General features: G+C 38.0%; 1 protein-coding gene across 1 annotated transcript in view; it reads right to left on the bottom strand.

Annotated features, from left to right (window-relative positions):
* Positions 1-16,594, bottom strand: part of ADGRG6 (adhesion G protein-coupled receptor G6) — a 155,327-nt gene that overhangs the window by 34,039 nt on the left and 104,694 nt on the right. The window contains exons 12-17 of the mRNA XM_067542342.1: positions 14,775-14,836; positions 13,043-13,250; positions 12,349-12,514; positions 7,244-7,384; positions 2,849-2,965; positions 1,689-1,734 (exon numbers count right to left, since the gene is read on the bottom strand). Coding sequence (XP_067398443.1) covers positions 1,689-1,734; positions 2,849-2,965; positions 7,244-7,384; positions 12,349-12,514; positions 13,043-13,250; positions 14,775-14,836 — 740 coding nt within the window. The remainder of the gene's footprint in view (positions 1-1,688; positions 1,735-2,848; positions 2,966-7,243; positions 7,385-12,348; positions 12,515-13,042; positions 13,251-14,774; positions 14,837-16,594) is intronic.

Raw genomic sequence — 16,594 nt, 5'->3', positions numbered from 1 at the left:
GCTTTATCAACAGAGAATGAAATGTCTGATTTCCTAGAGTTTTTGCCAATGAAGTACTCTTACACAGGGGTAGATTAAACAGACTGCTTAGATTCTCTTCTATCCACTGCAGTCTGTCATCTGGGATAGACTCCTCGTCCTTCCCCATTCCCTTCCCTCTATATCCATCTTAGGTCCTTGTCCGGTTTCTCTCACATCTATTTGTAACTCTTCTCATTCTCCTGAGCTATTCTGTTTGCATTTCCACTCTTTCAATGTCGCCCCCATTTCAGACAGGAAACCTTCCCCTTGTGAGACTTTTCTCAAACACACTTTTTTTGCCTGTTTCCCACCCCCTGGTTTACTATCATTATATCTCTGTTTCAAGGTAGGAAGAGCTGTGCTTAGTAGTGGAGAGGTGAAAACAGATATAAGAAACTGTCTGCAGCAGTAGGGCCTTCCAGGTGAAGGGCTTACCTTTTGCAAGGGATAACAAGCCAGGGGATGGGATATGAAAGCATTAAATAACACATTTTCATTGGCTAGCAGCAATCCACTGTGCTTCTAGCTGTCAGAGCATAGTGCATAGTACAAGCAAGGCAGGAGGTTTCCTGTAATGGTGGGGCTCAGAAACTGGTGTTCACAGGATTTGGTCTCAGTCTTCCATATATTTTCCCCAGAGATGGTTCTACTTCCATTTTGCTTACTGTACATTTTCAAATATCAAAAGCCTGAGCAGATCATATAAGGTAGGTCAATTTTGCGAAATAATGAACTGATAATATGGCATATCCTATTTCTGAAGCTGATCTATGGGATACTTAGTTAATGATATCTAGGCTCAAGATATTTGAAGCACGCTAAAACTTGTATTTTAACACACTCTCCTGTTTTAAGAACCTATGCAAACTGGATCTTTAGAGGAGAAGTAGTTGGAAGAAAGGGCAGCAGCAGGGTATAAAAGCTATAAAGGTACCTCAACAGTCAGAGGAAGCATCATTTTTTGTCATTGCATTAGCAGATCTTTTCACTCTTCAGTAAGGTAGCATGCCAGGTAATAACCTTACCTGTGTGCTTAACTCTGAACACACTCCAATTTCAGCATTGTGGATGCCCTGAGCTGCCGACATACAGGCTATTGTCACTGGTGAAGCAGATGTCCAGGCTCTTTTTATATTAAGTTATCGTAAGTTGCTCCCTTTCATGCCGTGTAACCAAGAAGAGCTTGTGGCTCATGATTAGTGGCAGAAGCTTATACCTAGCTAGCTCCCATAGTTTTAAAATGAAGCTATACATAATCTTTTCCAGACCAATCTTGAGAAAAGATTATTAAAATGCTAGCCACGCTCCTGACTAGTTAGTATTTGATTTGTGCAAGTGGGAAAATAAGTCAAAAGTTGATTGTCATTAGATACAGACACTTCTGGAATCCTTGTTACCCAATACTGAAGCCTATGGATATACAGTCCAGGCACAAAGCTTATTCAAATTGGGTGCAATATTCTATTTGGAGACTTCTACTACAGGCTGTCACAAGCAAAAAATGTTAGCCAGCAAAGCAATAGCATCCAATGGTTTCCTCAGTTTCTATTTACTATTTTGTACTGATAAGGAAGAAAGAAAAGAAAACCCGACAGAACTGCATCTTTGTATTAACCAAGACATCTTTAAAAATATTATCAATTATTTTATGTGAGGAATAAACTTACTATTTTTGTTTTGATCCCAGAAGACACAGGTGGGATTTGGATCCTCCTAAATACATACATACAAATGAACAATTTTATCTATTAAAATATGGATTTGATTAAAATGTACAGGCATATCAGGAGTTCAATTACTTTGGTTTTCACACAAAAATGAAGCTAAATATTATTGTTATTTGGACTGTGGCAGTGTTTACAAGGGATCAGGGCCCCAATATGTTAAAAAGACAGTCCTGCCCTAAATCCGGCCCTGATCCTGTAAAGATTTATACATGTGTTTATCTTTACACACTGTAAGCAATCTCATTGAAATCAAGCACATGTATGAAGTCTTTGCAAGGTCAGAGCCTAAGTAGAAGTACTTCTTCTTGTTCACTTCCTTTGGGCTCTCTCAAGGGAGTCTCCAGGTAACTGGCATCCAATGACGGGTAAAAATCAAAGGGAATAACTTACTGAAGCCACTTAGAGGCCATCTAGTATGACCTGGTCTTCACAATGAGCAGCTAGTCTAAGCTAACTGAAATATGAAATATTATTTCCTCTTTTCCTTCCCTTCCCCAAGGTCAATGGTCCTCATTCTCCTCATTAAGAGTTTGACACCAGTGTAAATCCATTGCCTTCAGTGGAATATCTCTTGGTTTACACCAGTATAATGGAGAGCCAAATAAGATCCATATAGGGATTTAAAAAAAACAAACCTGATAAATAAAATATAACAAAAGACTGTGTTTTCTGGGCTCTTGTTTCCATCAGTAGTATCGGTCACTTTTTAACAGTCCTTTGTTTCTTTGCAGAAAACTAAGAAATAACAAATTCCTTCAGGGGTACTATTAATAAAGTGGCCCATGTATGGTTAAAGAATCCACGTCAACCTGAAGGTCCCTTGAACTATAAATATTGACACAAATTATGAATCTATCTGATTAAGTATTAAGTATTATCAGCATGGAAACTGCAGCAGGACAGGCAGAATTATTCACATTTTAGATGATTATTAAACACTGGATTGCTTGCGTGTTTGTTAACAAATGTAATTTTTTCCTCTCCACTGTAACCTTTCCCCAAACCCATCAAAATCAATAAGAATCTTTCTCCCACTGATTCTACCACTGCCAGATAAAATTTGAAATATTTTACCTCTGGATACACCAGTTTTTTCTTACCTGGAATATGGTATGTTTAATTGTAATCTTGACAGCATCCTGAAGGTCCCGGATAGTAATATTTCCAATACTGCATGCCACTACAAAACTGGTTAAGCTGGTATTAATTTCTACATCCTTTGAAGGATTAAAAAAATACAATAAATATTATCAGAGCACCAAATACACGAGCAAGAGAACATGATTTTATTTTTACAGTGTGCCAAAATAAACAAACTGTCAGCACTTTTACACTTAAGATTAACCATTATAAGAACATCCTGTTTATAAAATAAAATTGCAGGTTTTCCTTTGCTATTTCCGTTATTATCATAAACATATACAGGCACATAATTAAGGACAGATTGTTAGGCAATTTCCATAAATTTCTCTCTTAAATCACTTTGTTTGATGCCAACCACAGTTATACCTCAAACAATGCTAACTGATAACAAAGTTGTGATATAATTAGGTCATTTCCCTAACCAAGAATGAGCTGGGGCTTTCTTATCAAATTGACAAAACAGCCTCGGAGGGAGTGGGGTTGATCCTTTCTTTTTGGCATTAAATATAATATTAACATGGGCTATTTACTGCCTGCAATATTATACACTACCTTGCAGCAAGTGGCCAAGAAGCGGCTTAAGATGTGACAAAGAAGTTCTAAGTAACACAATATAGTAAGAGACATTGTTTCCAACACAGTCCTATTTGGTGGTAATTTCAATAGGAGACAGACTTTATTACTGACACAGTGCTATTCCTAATCTGCTCTGAAAAGGCATAGAGAGATTTGAGCCACATTTTTACAAATCTATTTACTTTCACACAAAAAAAGATTACAACTCTACCCCTTAACTTTTAGTGCCTGATCTAAAACCTAGTGAAGCTTGTGGAATGACTCCCACTGATTTCAGTGGGCTTTGGCTCAACCACTTAGTAAAAAAATTGGAGATTAGACTGCAAAAGGCCTTTTGATGTCTTAATCCCACACTTCCTTAAGAGGGGATAGGACAAATTTGTAAATTAAAATAAAATACAAGTAATATTTCTTATTATGATATTAGTTTGGATTGAATTAAAGTTGGGAAAAAGCTTTTATGCCGGAGAATATACGAGGTATAAACAAAATAAAGGGATTATGTGGCTGGAACTATTACAGGGGTCTGAGAGAAAATGGTGAGTATTTATATCTATATATATTCTATACAATTCATATAGACAATACGATTTTAAAATACTATCTTCAAAAGTGCAAAATAGAATCTTTTAAAATAAAGTTTGCATGTAAACCTTAACAAGCAAAGTAATTATAGTGGAGTTTAATGTAATAGCACCAAATGCATATGAGCAGTCTCTCAAATAGAGAAATGGCATAGCCAATACCAGTGGAGATTTTTTAAAGAGTTTTGAACAGTACATTCATGAAATATTTTTATACTAAAGAAGAAAATGCTTCATGCCCCAAACAATAAATTGCTGTTGATAGAGATTTCTGCAGATTCTTTTATTTTATATTGTAGTTTATTTGAATAGAAAGTGACAGTTATTTAATTGTCTTCATAATCAGTATCTAATAAAAACTAGTTGAAATGGTCAAGAAACATTGGTGCTCTTTGGAAGTCTCTTCATGAAGTGGCATTTGACTATCTTTTGATAACACAAACACTGATGTTGTTTGTTTAAAAGTGCTTTGAGATATGGAGATGAAAAGCACTATATAAGAGCTAGGTGGTATTATTATTATTAATATAGTGTTATTAGTATAATACTCCAAGGAAAGATGGAAATGTTAGTCTGGATTCGGATGACATTTTGAAAGGAGAATTTTCCCTTCTTCATGCATCCATCTAGCCACCCAGAAAGAGACCTTCCTCTTTCTTGTTTAGTACTCCTTATTACAGAATGGCAAATAACTCTCCATGCAGGATTTATCCAGGGAATTTAGTCTTTTGTGATCAGGAATATCTGTGAGCACATCGTGATTTCCTCAAACATTTTAATGGATCAAAAATATTTAACATGGGTTTTTGACAATTAAAAAAAACATTCTGGATGGCTTGCTGTGATGAATTGGAGACATTCTTGGGGTTTTCTCCAAGTGCTCTTTGTGTGCCTCAGCTTCCCCCATACGTTACTCATGTATTTCAATGATGGGACCCGGGGGTGTGATCATTGCAGAGGCCACTAGAGGGCGGATGGGCCTTCCCCAGCCACATGTAAGCAGACAATGGCCAGACCCCTTTGACCTCCTGGGTCAACCAACTGCAACAAGTTGCGGCAGGTGGAGACCAGGAGGAGTGGCCACTTTGCTCAGGAAGGAGACAACGGAGTGGGGAGGGGGAAGGGGACGGATCTGGGGGCTGGCTAGATGGAAGGGGAGTCCCCACATAAGGGGGCTCAGGAGCAGAGCCCGACAATGGGCTCTGAGGCTCCCTAGTTGGTTGCTGCTGTAACCTCTAATTAATCTGCTAACGAAGTCTTTCTATGCTGTGATCCTAAGAACTAATAAACCCTTTTGATTGCCACACTTGCTGTGAATCGCTTCTGACTGCAAGGCAGGGTGCATGGCCCTTTGGAGGCATGTAGGAGCTCCCCAGGGTCCCATCCAGGAGGACTCACTGGGGGAGCTCAGGCGGACCATGGGTGCTGAACGCTCCAAGACCAGATTCAGGAGGCGGCTGCCCTGGTTTGTGGAGACCCAGGGGGGCAGACTCCGAAGCACTAGAGTCCTGATTGGCACTGTTCCTGGGGGGGCTCCATCACACTTGTCAAGAGTTCTCAGTGAGTATTCAGAATTCACTGCGTGAGCTGCATGGGGCTCCATATGGGTGAAGAAGTCAGAGTGCTTTATAGGATTGAAACCTTGGCTACCTGGGACTGGTCACAAGTTTCTGTTTCATGGTCTGATGAACACATAAATGCTTAGATGTGCAAATGGAAAATTTGGTGTTTGCATATGTTCACTTTCTCAAACATCTGACCCAGCACAGCTAGTTTGCCTAAATGAATTGCTTGAAAAGTAGAGTGAAAAAAATAGTTTGCAGTATTCACCCAGCTCTAAGTATATATTGTCTTCCTATCAAGTACATCTTTCGTACTGACAAACACATTCTAGTACCACTCAGGAACACGGGCTAAGAACTCAGACAGATCAATTATACACTGATCTGGCGTCAAGGCTATTATTTGTCTTTTGAGAGTGTATGTAAGTCACATTCATTATGGTTGAACTTCACCCCTTAATCTAAAATATGAAGAAACCACGGTTAGTCATAACTAATCCTGATGAAGCTTCTGAAGAGCAAGCTAAGTGCTATTTATTAAGACTGTTTTGTCATTATATGGATTTTGTGTCATTATGACAAAACCTACTGTTGTATGCTTCTGTTTTCTTTATTCACTGGAATGGTCCTGGTTTTCAGTGAAAATGAATTTTAAAAATTAATACTGTTTAAAAGAGTTACAGGTACTACTGGGTGCATTGCAGAAGGCAACTGAGGGTCATGTGTATTTGCTAGCCTGGATTATCTCAAGTATTTCAATACAGTGCCAATAAAAATGATAATATATGCACAACACAATACCACAGAGTCCTGCGGATGCACAAGAGCCAGAGGTCATTTGAAATACTAATGGGAAAACAAACTCAAGCCAAAAACGCTGCTCATTACGAAAACAATGTTTTCTTCTCAATGAACACAATATCTTTTGAATATAGAATGGTTTTCTCAATTGTGAAGATCTTCCTAACTCATTGGAGTATGAGTACCTGGAAAGTGATGCAACTATCACATGATCAGACTTAATGAAAAAAAATACTTAGATCCTCTAGGTTCTCAGATCTCAATCTCACTAGCCTTATTGTTGAACCATTTCCCCTAAGAAAACCTGCATATAAAATGTGAAACACACTGTATATGGATTGAGAACGCATATATGTGAAGAAAAGGATGGTCTATAGTAAAATTAACATGCTCTCTTGTGGGTGAAATTCATGCATTTGCAAAGTACCAACACAAGGTTGTAAGTAGACTTAACTGGGACATAGTCCTTGTGCTGGTTCTCGGAACAGGGGTAAATTTTACCCTGGATGATCATTAAATTAAAAAAAAAGGAAGAGAAATAATTTTTGCAGAAATAATTTTATGCTTGATTCCTAGTTGGTGTAAAACAGCATAGCTCAACTGAACACAGTGGAGCTATGCCAATATATGCCTATGACCACTTGGATGTCAATTCCTTCTGATGTGATGTATAACCTAAATATTGTGGTAATCTAGTCATTATTAATATGCAATACTTATTCCCAATGCCTACCCCTACTACTACCATATCATTTCTATAACTCATGAGCTATTGCAAAGTGATTATATTCAGTCCAGGTGAAACTGATTCAAGCATATTTGTACTTGCCTGGAAAAGTCCATTTTTGTTGAAGAATGTAAACTGAGCTCTAGACACAGCTTCTAACTCATCTTGACTTAAATTCTTCAGTAAACTTGAGGGCAAAACAACAGACGCCAGGGCATTTGCTTGATTCGTGTCAAAATCTATCTGTTATATAAAAAGAAGAAAGAGCAGGTCAGACCAAAAATGAAATCATCCAAGGTCCACTAGATCTGGGCACACTCCCAGCAATATCTTCCAATGTGATTTGAACATACAACCACAATAACCATTAGCATAAATATGGCATGGAGCTAGACGAGGACTGATACAGTCCAAAATAGTGGTCCAGTATGTTTTCACATCTTCCTTATGCGAGTGCAGGCTTATTATTTATTATTTGTCTTACTGTAGCGTCTAGGAGTCCCAGTCATGGCCAGGATTCTGTTGTGCTAGGCTTTGTACAGAGAACAAAAAGACACTCCCTGCTCCCAAAGACCTTAAAAAAGTAGGCAAAACTAATCTCCAGCTGCTATATTGACAACTTGGGGCCAGTAGCAGCAAGGATCATTTACAGCACCCTTCATGTTGCTCTAATTTATGCCCAGGAGATCACCCCAGCAGTAAGGGAGCACAAAGACCAACTTTGCATTCTCTTTTCACTGTTACAGAGCCGGGTCATTGTTTCAAGAACCCAACACTGCTTCAGTTTACACTTAGTTCACGTTCTGAGGGGGTCTTCACTAGAAAACGTCACACTTGCCAGCAGCAGTGCACCGCCACTGGCGCTATAGGCGATGTGAGTGCTACTATGGGCAGGGCTCAGGCATTTTTACTATTGAATCATGAAAACTGATGCTGGCTGCTATCCACACTAGTACTTACCATGTTGCGAGCACTTGTGCACCCACCCCTTTGCTGGAAAAAGTGTACAGGATTTACATTGTAAACAAAGCCTTCGAAGGTTTTCTTTACAACCATGAGGGTTAGAAATATTATTCTCCTGGAGCACAATTCTGTGTTAAGGGCTTGGTTCCGTGGCAAATGCTATCAAATCACATAGTTAGGGCCCTGGCCATATTTAACTTATCTTAAAAGAGGTAAAGGCTATTCATTTTTAGCCGTTTTAGACTGATAAACAACACTGGAATAAAAGAGCACCAGTGAACTTTTATTCCCCTGTTTTTTTGTTAAGATTGTCTCACAGTGACTTTTTGATGTACATGTATATTGCTGGAAGATGGATTTTTAGTTGACCGTATTTAAATGTGTCATTGCCCCATGAGACCAACAAATGTTTCCAGTTAGCAGCTCGTATATAACTCATTCAAAATTGGTGAGTAAGTGACATGTTTCCTTCTGGAATTTTGTTTATACTAACTAATGCATAGTAACAATAGTGCTAGATTAATGTTGTTTCTCGTCATTTAAAAAAGATTTAATTCTCTCCTTCTGAACTTTGCAATAGCTTATCAGCATGTCCAGTTTCCGTGTGAAACAATTTGGGGAAGAAAAAAAGCAAAGATTTTTTAATTACATTTAGGGTCACCAACTAGATATGGCAAAAATAAGAAACTTCCTGGAGTCAGAATAAGGATAGACTACACAGGAATGCGTCAAACAGCTAGAAGCCCACTCTGTCAATCAATCCATCCATCCAGGCAATGAGGTCCTTATTTTGACGGTCATCATTGTCATATATATCTGAGAGCGTCCTCTTTTCCTGTAGCTACAGTGGCAGAGGCAAGAGACTTACAACTTTCTGGACAAGACAGTGACATGAACAGACAAACAGAAGTGGGAATGTCAATGTTGAAATCCTGTAGGAGGGTCTGTGAATATAAACACATATTACACTAATTTACAAATTCAAGTTAGTGGGCAACAGAGCCATTAGCAGGGACTGAAAAGGTCAAAAGTACTATGGTTGGTATTTGAGGCCTAATGGCTAGAAGATTTAACCTTAATGACGGAACTTTTGTAAACAAAAGAAATTGATAGTGTCCTTGGTTATCAAGCAATTGCGAAGAACAAAGACATTCGTAAAAAATCACAACCTATTAGGAATAATACCTGACAGACAGACAGAACTCAGGGCTAAATTCATCTGATAAGTTGTTCTCAAAGAATAATTTGGCTAGGGTAGTAGAAACTCTGTGCCTAATAGAGATGTGTCATTAGGCACTCTCCATAGTTCAGTGAAGAGAATGGAACAGATTTTTCTAAAAGTAGAGATATATTACAGGAACAATTTTAAAAAAATGAATTCCCAAATGCTAACTTAGTAAAAGATTGGCAAGAACTGTAAAGACTCTTGGACTAAAGCACAAGCTTTACAAGCTGCTGTGGATAGATTTGCTTGATATCCACCTTAAAAGCAAATAAAATAAAATAAAATAAAATTTAGAAGCTGTCTGAAATATAGCTTGAGGTTTTTAAGATTCCCAAAAGATCATCACAGTATTTGGTAGAACTTCTTGGCCTTATGAAGGGGAATCTCCCTCTAGAGGAGAGAAAATTTCTTGCCTAAGAGGCATAGAAATATAAGCTGTGACCACAGCTGTTGAGGAAGTTTTTGATGGGGAGGATGCTAAGAATTCTCACTCTGCTGTTGGAAGTGTAAAAGCCTGAAAAACGACTCAGGGTTCCAACTGGAACATTATTAATAAACTTGTTTTTTCTTCTGACAGTATCTGGATTTTATGATTATTTAAACAGTCCTGTAATAAATTATTCCAGGGAAAGAAAATTCTAATATTCCTGGATGTCTTCAAGCCACAGATGGTATTTGTTATTATAGATGCAGGACATCCCAGATCTAAATGTAGAATTTTTCCTTTCATCTCCCCATAAATACAAAATGAAAACTGAATGATAACTGTTTCTTTTCTTTCATAACAATCAGCAATCAAGCTTTATTAATAACAGAACTAAGTGTATCTACCATCCTCATCCACTTCCACTAAATCTGATTTGAAGAAAATTTGGGAGAAATTCTTTGTGAGTTGAAATGACGGAAACTCCATTAAGGTAAATGTAGGTGGGCCTACTTACACTGGCAGAGAATTTGCTCCTTTGAGTTTTAGGTCCAGAAGATAATATGGACAATATTTAAAAGGACTATAATCTTTTATAGTACTGTAATTAATGTACATTGTGCCATCAATTTGCATGGTACTTTACAGAAACGACAAGTTATTTACTAGGAGTAGCCTAGCCAGTTTACACCTGCAGAGAATTTAGTTCCTTATGTATATTACAGCAATATTACTCTGTTACATTATATTGTAATGATTTACATTTAACTGTTCAAATTAGCTCCTCAGGTCTGATTATTTTTTTATAATGGAAAGATTTTACATTGGACTTTTTGGTTATCCTAGCCTACTGTTACCTCCACTGTAAGCTTACACAGAGAACATGTGTTTGATATGTGGTCCAGTGGGAGAGGAATGACAGTTCATGGTTAGGGCACTAGGAATCCAGATTCAATTTCCTCTTCGGCCACAGACTTCCTGTGTGACCTTAGTCAAGTCACTCTTGGCCGGGTTTTTACATGTATTGACATGCCTAAAGAAGCAGACAGGTTCCTGGTGGGAATGAGGTATCTAGGAGCTTTTGAAAATCCTACTAATTCCCTATCTTCATTTTTAGGCACTTAAATGGCATTAGAAATCTACCCTCTAGTCTTTCTGTGCCTCAGTTCCCCATCTGTAACAAAATGGGGATAACAGCATTTCCATACCTCACAGGGATGTTGCGAGAAAAAATACATTTAACAACTTGAGGACAAAATTAAAGAGTTGGTGAGCATTTATCTCCTGCTGGAGTCAATGGGAATTGCATGTGCATAGCAGAATGCAGGGTTTGGCTCATAAAAAGTAGCATTATTAAAAAACTGTTGGATCCACATATTGATCCACGAAAGCTTGTAGAACAACAGTCATGAAATCCTGAACTTCATGCAGATACCTCCTTGGATTTACTCTGCTGGAGGACTGAATGCAGATACCTGCTTTGGAAACTTCAAATACTAAGGCTATGTTTACACTGGCGGCGGCAAAATCGCCACCGCTAGATCGATCTTTCATGATCGATTGAGCGGTCAGTGAGACCCGCTCAATCGATGAGGGAATCAACTTAATAAGTCCACCTCCTCAACTATCATAGCGCTGAGCCGATGGGAACGCTTTTCCCGTCGGCTCAGTGCAATGTGAACAGCGTGCAGAAGTAGTCGACGGGAGTTATGCAAACTACTCTGCGTAGTTTGCGTAACTCCCGTTGACTGCTGCCGAATTTCCGGGTAAGTGTGAACAAGCCCTTAGTTTTGTTTAAAATTACATCATTGATTATATGTAGATTTGAGAGGTAAAAATATACAGTCCATCTGTATGCCTGAGATCACCCATGTTTCATTATTTTTCATGGATGACACTAAGATACACTAAGTTCAATCAACAACTTTTGATCATCTCTGAGAAGAATTTTAGATGCAATAGTGACACATTACTGGAAAACTGAAATTTACCACATTTTGCTTACAAGTGTGTAATAAACAGGTCGGGCATTTTGCTGATATAGTTAAATTGTCCTGGTTATAATTATTGCTAAATATTTTGTAGGGAACTTCTGTTCCTCAGCAATATGATATATGAAATCAAGAATGTTATTTTAGTAGGCAGAGATACCAATATTATCAGCTGTTTTTACATCAGTAAAGCAACACTTGACCCAAGAAATATAATCAGTTATTTGTAAAAGGTGACAATCATATGGGACTATTAAATAGTGTGATCTTACTAACACATTGCCAAAGATTAATTCAGGAGATGACTAGCACAGAAGATTAGTAGGGGATATTTTTCCTCCTCACTCTTCCAAGTAGATGAAAAAAAATGGAGCTAGTTTGGAGTATATCAGCAAAACATTTTAATTTGTAACAGTTACAGGTTGGTTTGGATTTCCTATAACCCATGGAAGTACTAAATTAATCTATTTGAAAGAATAGGGAAGAAAAGGTAATCAATACCCCAACTAGGTTCAGTGATCCAGTATTATACCGAATAAATAATAAGTAATAATTCTTAACAACAGACACATTTTGGATTCCAGTGTAAATGTCTTTTCTGTACCTGAAAATCTGAAGCATTGTACTGGGGACCAACACTGAAGGAGGATCCACTAAATGAAGTTGAATTCATAGAAGAAACTCCAAGTGCCAGGTTCCGAGTTGATATGCTCATGGATGGTCCAGTGAACTGAATCTTTAAGGCTAAGGTATCAATCGTTTTTAAAGCTCTAAAAATAAAGAAAATTATATATAGTAATAGAGCATCAGGAAAGTAAACAACTCTTGTGAGCCTTGAGTCCATTTCTGACACTAATTTTTGTAAACCTAATAGGAGTTTGATAGACTGATTTCTCTGGGCTAGAGCCTCAGATGATATAAATCAATATAGCTTTACTGGAACTAATGTAGTTATGCTGATGTGCACTAAGGAAGGATTTGCCTGTCTGACCTTTCTGGATACAGAACAATATTCCAGTAATATTTAAATTCATATTACAATTTCATTTTTTACATCAAAAGAGTTAACGATTTGTCAGGCCCATTTATTTGAGATTTAATATATCTCACTTGGAAAAATGTCTCATGGGTCATCTCACTTGGAAAGATGTCCTTCAGGGGACTTAACCAAAAGTCTAAGGTAGGTTGGCTGTAGCTAGTGAATCTATACATGGAAAGCTTGAGGGTTTATGATCCCATACCCCAACAGGTAGTGAAACACTTTCTGAACCTCCTCCCTCAAACTCAGAAATACTTACTCAGAAGATGATGCTGCCAATACACTGTCTGAGCTTGTTAGAATATTGGAAAAAATTGTCACCACAGTAGAACCCAAAGACTCATCAATTTCTTCATCATTCACAATTTTTTTAAGTTTCTGGACAACATCATTGACTTTGTCTGAGGTCAGCTGCTGCCCTTCACCAGTGAGATTCAGAAGCTGATTGGCTATATCAGCTGCATTTTCTGTGAGAACAGAGATAAAAGGCGGTAAAAGGAAAAAGGGATGCATGTGAATAGCACTTGCTGCTTGTTGATTTACAATGTATTCAATGTTAATTGAATAAACATAAACATAAAATTTATAGGACCTGCTGAACTTATATAATGTCCTTCTCTATTTCCACTTTTTTTTCCTATTTTCATCTGGGTTTATCCCCCTTTAAACTCGTAAAAGATTAGAATGGATGAATGAAAGAAGAGAAAAAAGGGGAAAAAGAAAGAAGATAAGTGTATTTCCTTTTCCCTTCCCTCCTTTCCTGCCCTCATTTTAGACTTTCTTTTTTTGGGAGGAAAAACCAAATTCTCCTTCATCCCTGAGACCAAACAGTGGGTCTCTTGATGCCCCAGTTCCCAGAAAAATTTGACTCCTTTTGGGTTCAGAGAGCGAATCATGACCCTACTGAAGTCAGTTGAAGTTTTTCTATTGAGTTAATTGGTCCAGGTTTTCACCCAGAGCCTATGCATGCATGGTGTGACAAGTAAATCTTATGCGAGGGCTTTTTCTGGTTAGACAAGGTTGGGTGTTTGATACGGTGGCACTGTCGGCTACACACAAACGGTAGTGTAAAATATACTTTGGTTGTCAATTGGTCATAAAACTGGTGTAAAAGGTCAAGCCATATAATCTGGAAAAAAGAAAAAGTTAGTGTTCACAACAAATTTTACAGGCCAAGGAAGTGAAGTGAGGAATGTAAGAGAAAAATCTCTTTTTTTACTTTATCTTATCTTACTTTATCTTACACTTACACATTTGTTATTTTTCCTGATATACAACCACTGTTGCCTCATTGGCTAACTTTACATTCATTTTACACCCAAGTGCCTGATTCTGCACTGCCTTATCCCTTGTCCAGTCATTATACCTGTGCAAAACAAGTGCAAGCTGGGTGTAAAATGTTACCAAATAAGAATTCTGCACTCGTATGCTCCAGTGACTATGCTGTTATACCCACTTTGCACTGGTGAACACAAAGAATATGACTCCCATTTACTCTAAGGCCCTTTACATTAGTCTGGCAGTGTAAAGGGGCCATAAAATGGGTATAAATGTAATTTATTCCCACTTAACAAGAAGTGTGGTGTAAAGCTGTCTTTATGTAAATGAGACTAAAGTTCAAGGAATCTGATCCAAAGCTCACTGGAATCCTTTCCATTGACTTCAATGGCTCTGAGTTAGGCCCAAGGTGCAAAGCATTGGAAAATCAGACTGGAACTGAATGTCAATTTGATGCAAATTAACACCTGCCTCCAGTCCTGACCAAAAAAAGTTTAACTCCTGACACTGAATTTGATCCAGAGACTGTCATGGGTAAGTTGGATTCAATTTGTTGCGTTTTCCAAGATTTTAAATATTTACTTTAATTTGTTTTTTTTTTTTTTTTTTAAATATTGAAACAACTTAGTATGAGGGAGGGAGACATCCTTGCATAGGGTGGGGAAACCCACCACAAGAATGCTCTTAGGTAGAGGCTGAATATCAGTACTTACCTGTGCAATTTCTAAGATCAGGTTGGCCCCAGTATGACGTATAGTTGTGCAGGTTTAAAAAACTACGGAGGAAAAAAATGACAGAATATGCATTTGTGCAAAGCTTGTCGTATTATTCAGAATAATTTAACAAAATCATGTTAGATGTTTTCAAATTCTTTTGTAAATTTCACGGCATCATGGTACATTAAAATTAAGTCCTGGCAGCAACAAAACCATAATGAAAATTAACAAGATATGACCAATATTGGGAATTTGTGGTTGATATTTGTAGAAGACTAGTGTCATCAGCAATGGTGCAAAAAATGTATGCTCTGTGGGCCAGATTCTCGGCTAGTGTGAATTGCCATATCATAGAATCATAGAATATTAGAGTTGGAAGGGACCTCAGGAGGTCATCTAGTCCAACCCCCTGCTCAAAGCAGGACTAACTTCAGCTATATCATCCCAGCCAGGGCAGCTGTGATGATTTATATCTTCTGAGGATCTAACCTTTTATTTCAGGAGTGACCAAAGTACTATAGCATTCCTAATATTTCCTGACCAAATCCTGTGAACAGTTGCAGAAATTTTCACATAATGTGCCTGATCCTGTCATTATATGTGTCTTATTTCCCTTTAACTTAGTTAGTTTGAAGCTGGCCTATGTGAAAAGAGCGGTAACTGTAGGAAGAGTGTGCATAGAAAGCAACACAGACAGACAAACATGTTCCGCCATCCTTGGTTCTGTGCAAGGACAGGTAAGCAGCTGTCTAGTGTATGATAAAGGGTAAGTGACAAATCTGAGAAGTATCCACTGGTTAAAGACACATTGACAATTAATTATTTAAAAATTCTCTTAGAAAACCTCACAGCAATAGATTATTTCCATGAATAATATTCCCAAAATATGAAAAAAATAGTCTATGGTCATGTTAGTAAAGTCAGCATCATAATGCATATGCACAAAGGGGACAAATTAAGGCAACCCATTGAGTGCTTCACATAGCAAATGTAATGTTCTTTTAATGTAGCTTATGAATATATCAATCGTAACCTGACAGTGTTCCTCTCACATATTTATCACTGAGTGTGTGAGTTCCATGCATCATCAAGAACACAGTGCACTTCAGTGATGTGCTAACCAGCAGCTGGTTACCTCAGTGCAGCCAAATCTGTGATCCATACTGTACCATGTTTGCAGGTCACATCCTTCTTCTATTGCTGTGGTTTTTGCCTAGGACCCAATGTCACAGCGATATTACTATATTTAACATCTTCCTCCATGCCTGCGACAAGTTAAAGTGCACAGACTTTCTATGTGAGCCTTTTTGGGGGGGGGGGGGGGTGGGATGAAAATATCACTGCATTTCTGCTTCACTGCCATTTCCCTCTTAATCACACCCACCACTTCTACACCAGATGGCAGAATGCTTACACATTTCAACTGTGCGTTTGATCCTTTGTGAACCGTATGCATACAAATCTTTGGTATCTTTTTATCGTTACAGTGTAGCAGTTGAGCATGTAAGTGACTGCTTCTTTTTGTTCCCAGTATTTGCAAGTTACTGGAGATGGCTAGGCAAGAAAAGCCTAGCACAAAGGAAAATACAAGTTCTGGAGTAGAAATATTTTATGCTGACAATCAGAGCTATTGTGTAGGCCCCAATGAGTGAGCAACAGAGATAAGCAGTCCTGGGGCAGTAAAGGCCAGGAGCCACAATGTGTAGTGACTCAGTGGCACACACATCAAAACAGTTTGACCCCTGCACTAGCTACTTTTGCAACAAATGTTGTTCAGTCAGAACCTAATGGTATTTGTACAAGATTAACAGGCTGAG

The sequence above is a fragment of the Emydura macquarii genome, unplaced genomic scaffold, assembly GCF_026122565.2.
Source record: "Emydura macquarii macquarii isolate MOO-44397 ecotype Brisbane River unplaced genomic scaffold, CSIRO-AGI_Emac_v2 contig_705, whole genome shotgun sequence".
NCBI classification, from domain to species: Eukaryota; Metazoa; Chordata; order Testudines; family Chelidae; genus Emydura; species Emydura macquarii.
Note: the sequence above shows the minus strand (reverse complement) of the source record. Positions and strands in the feature narration are given on the sequence as shown.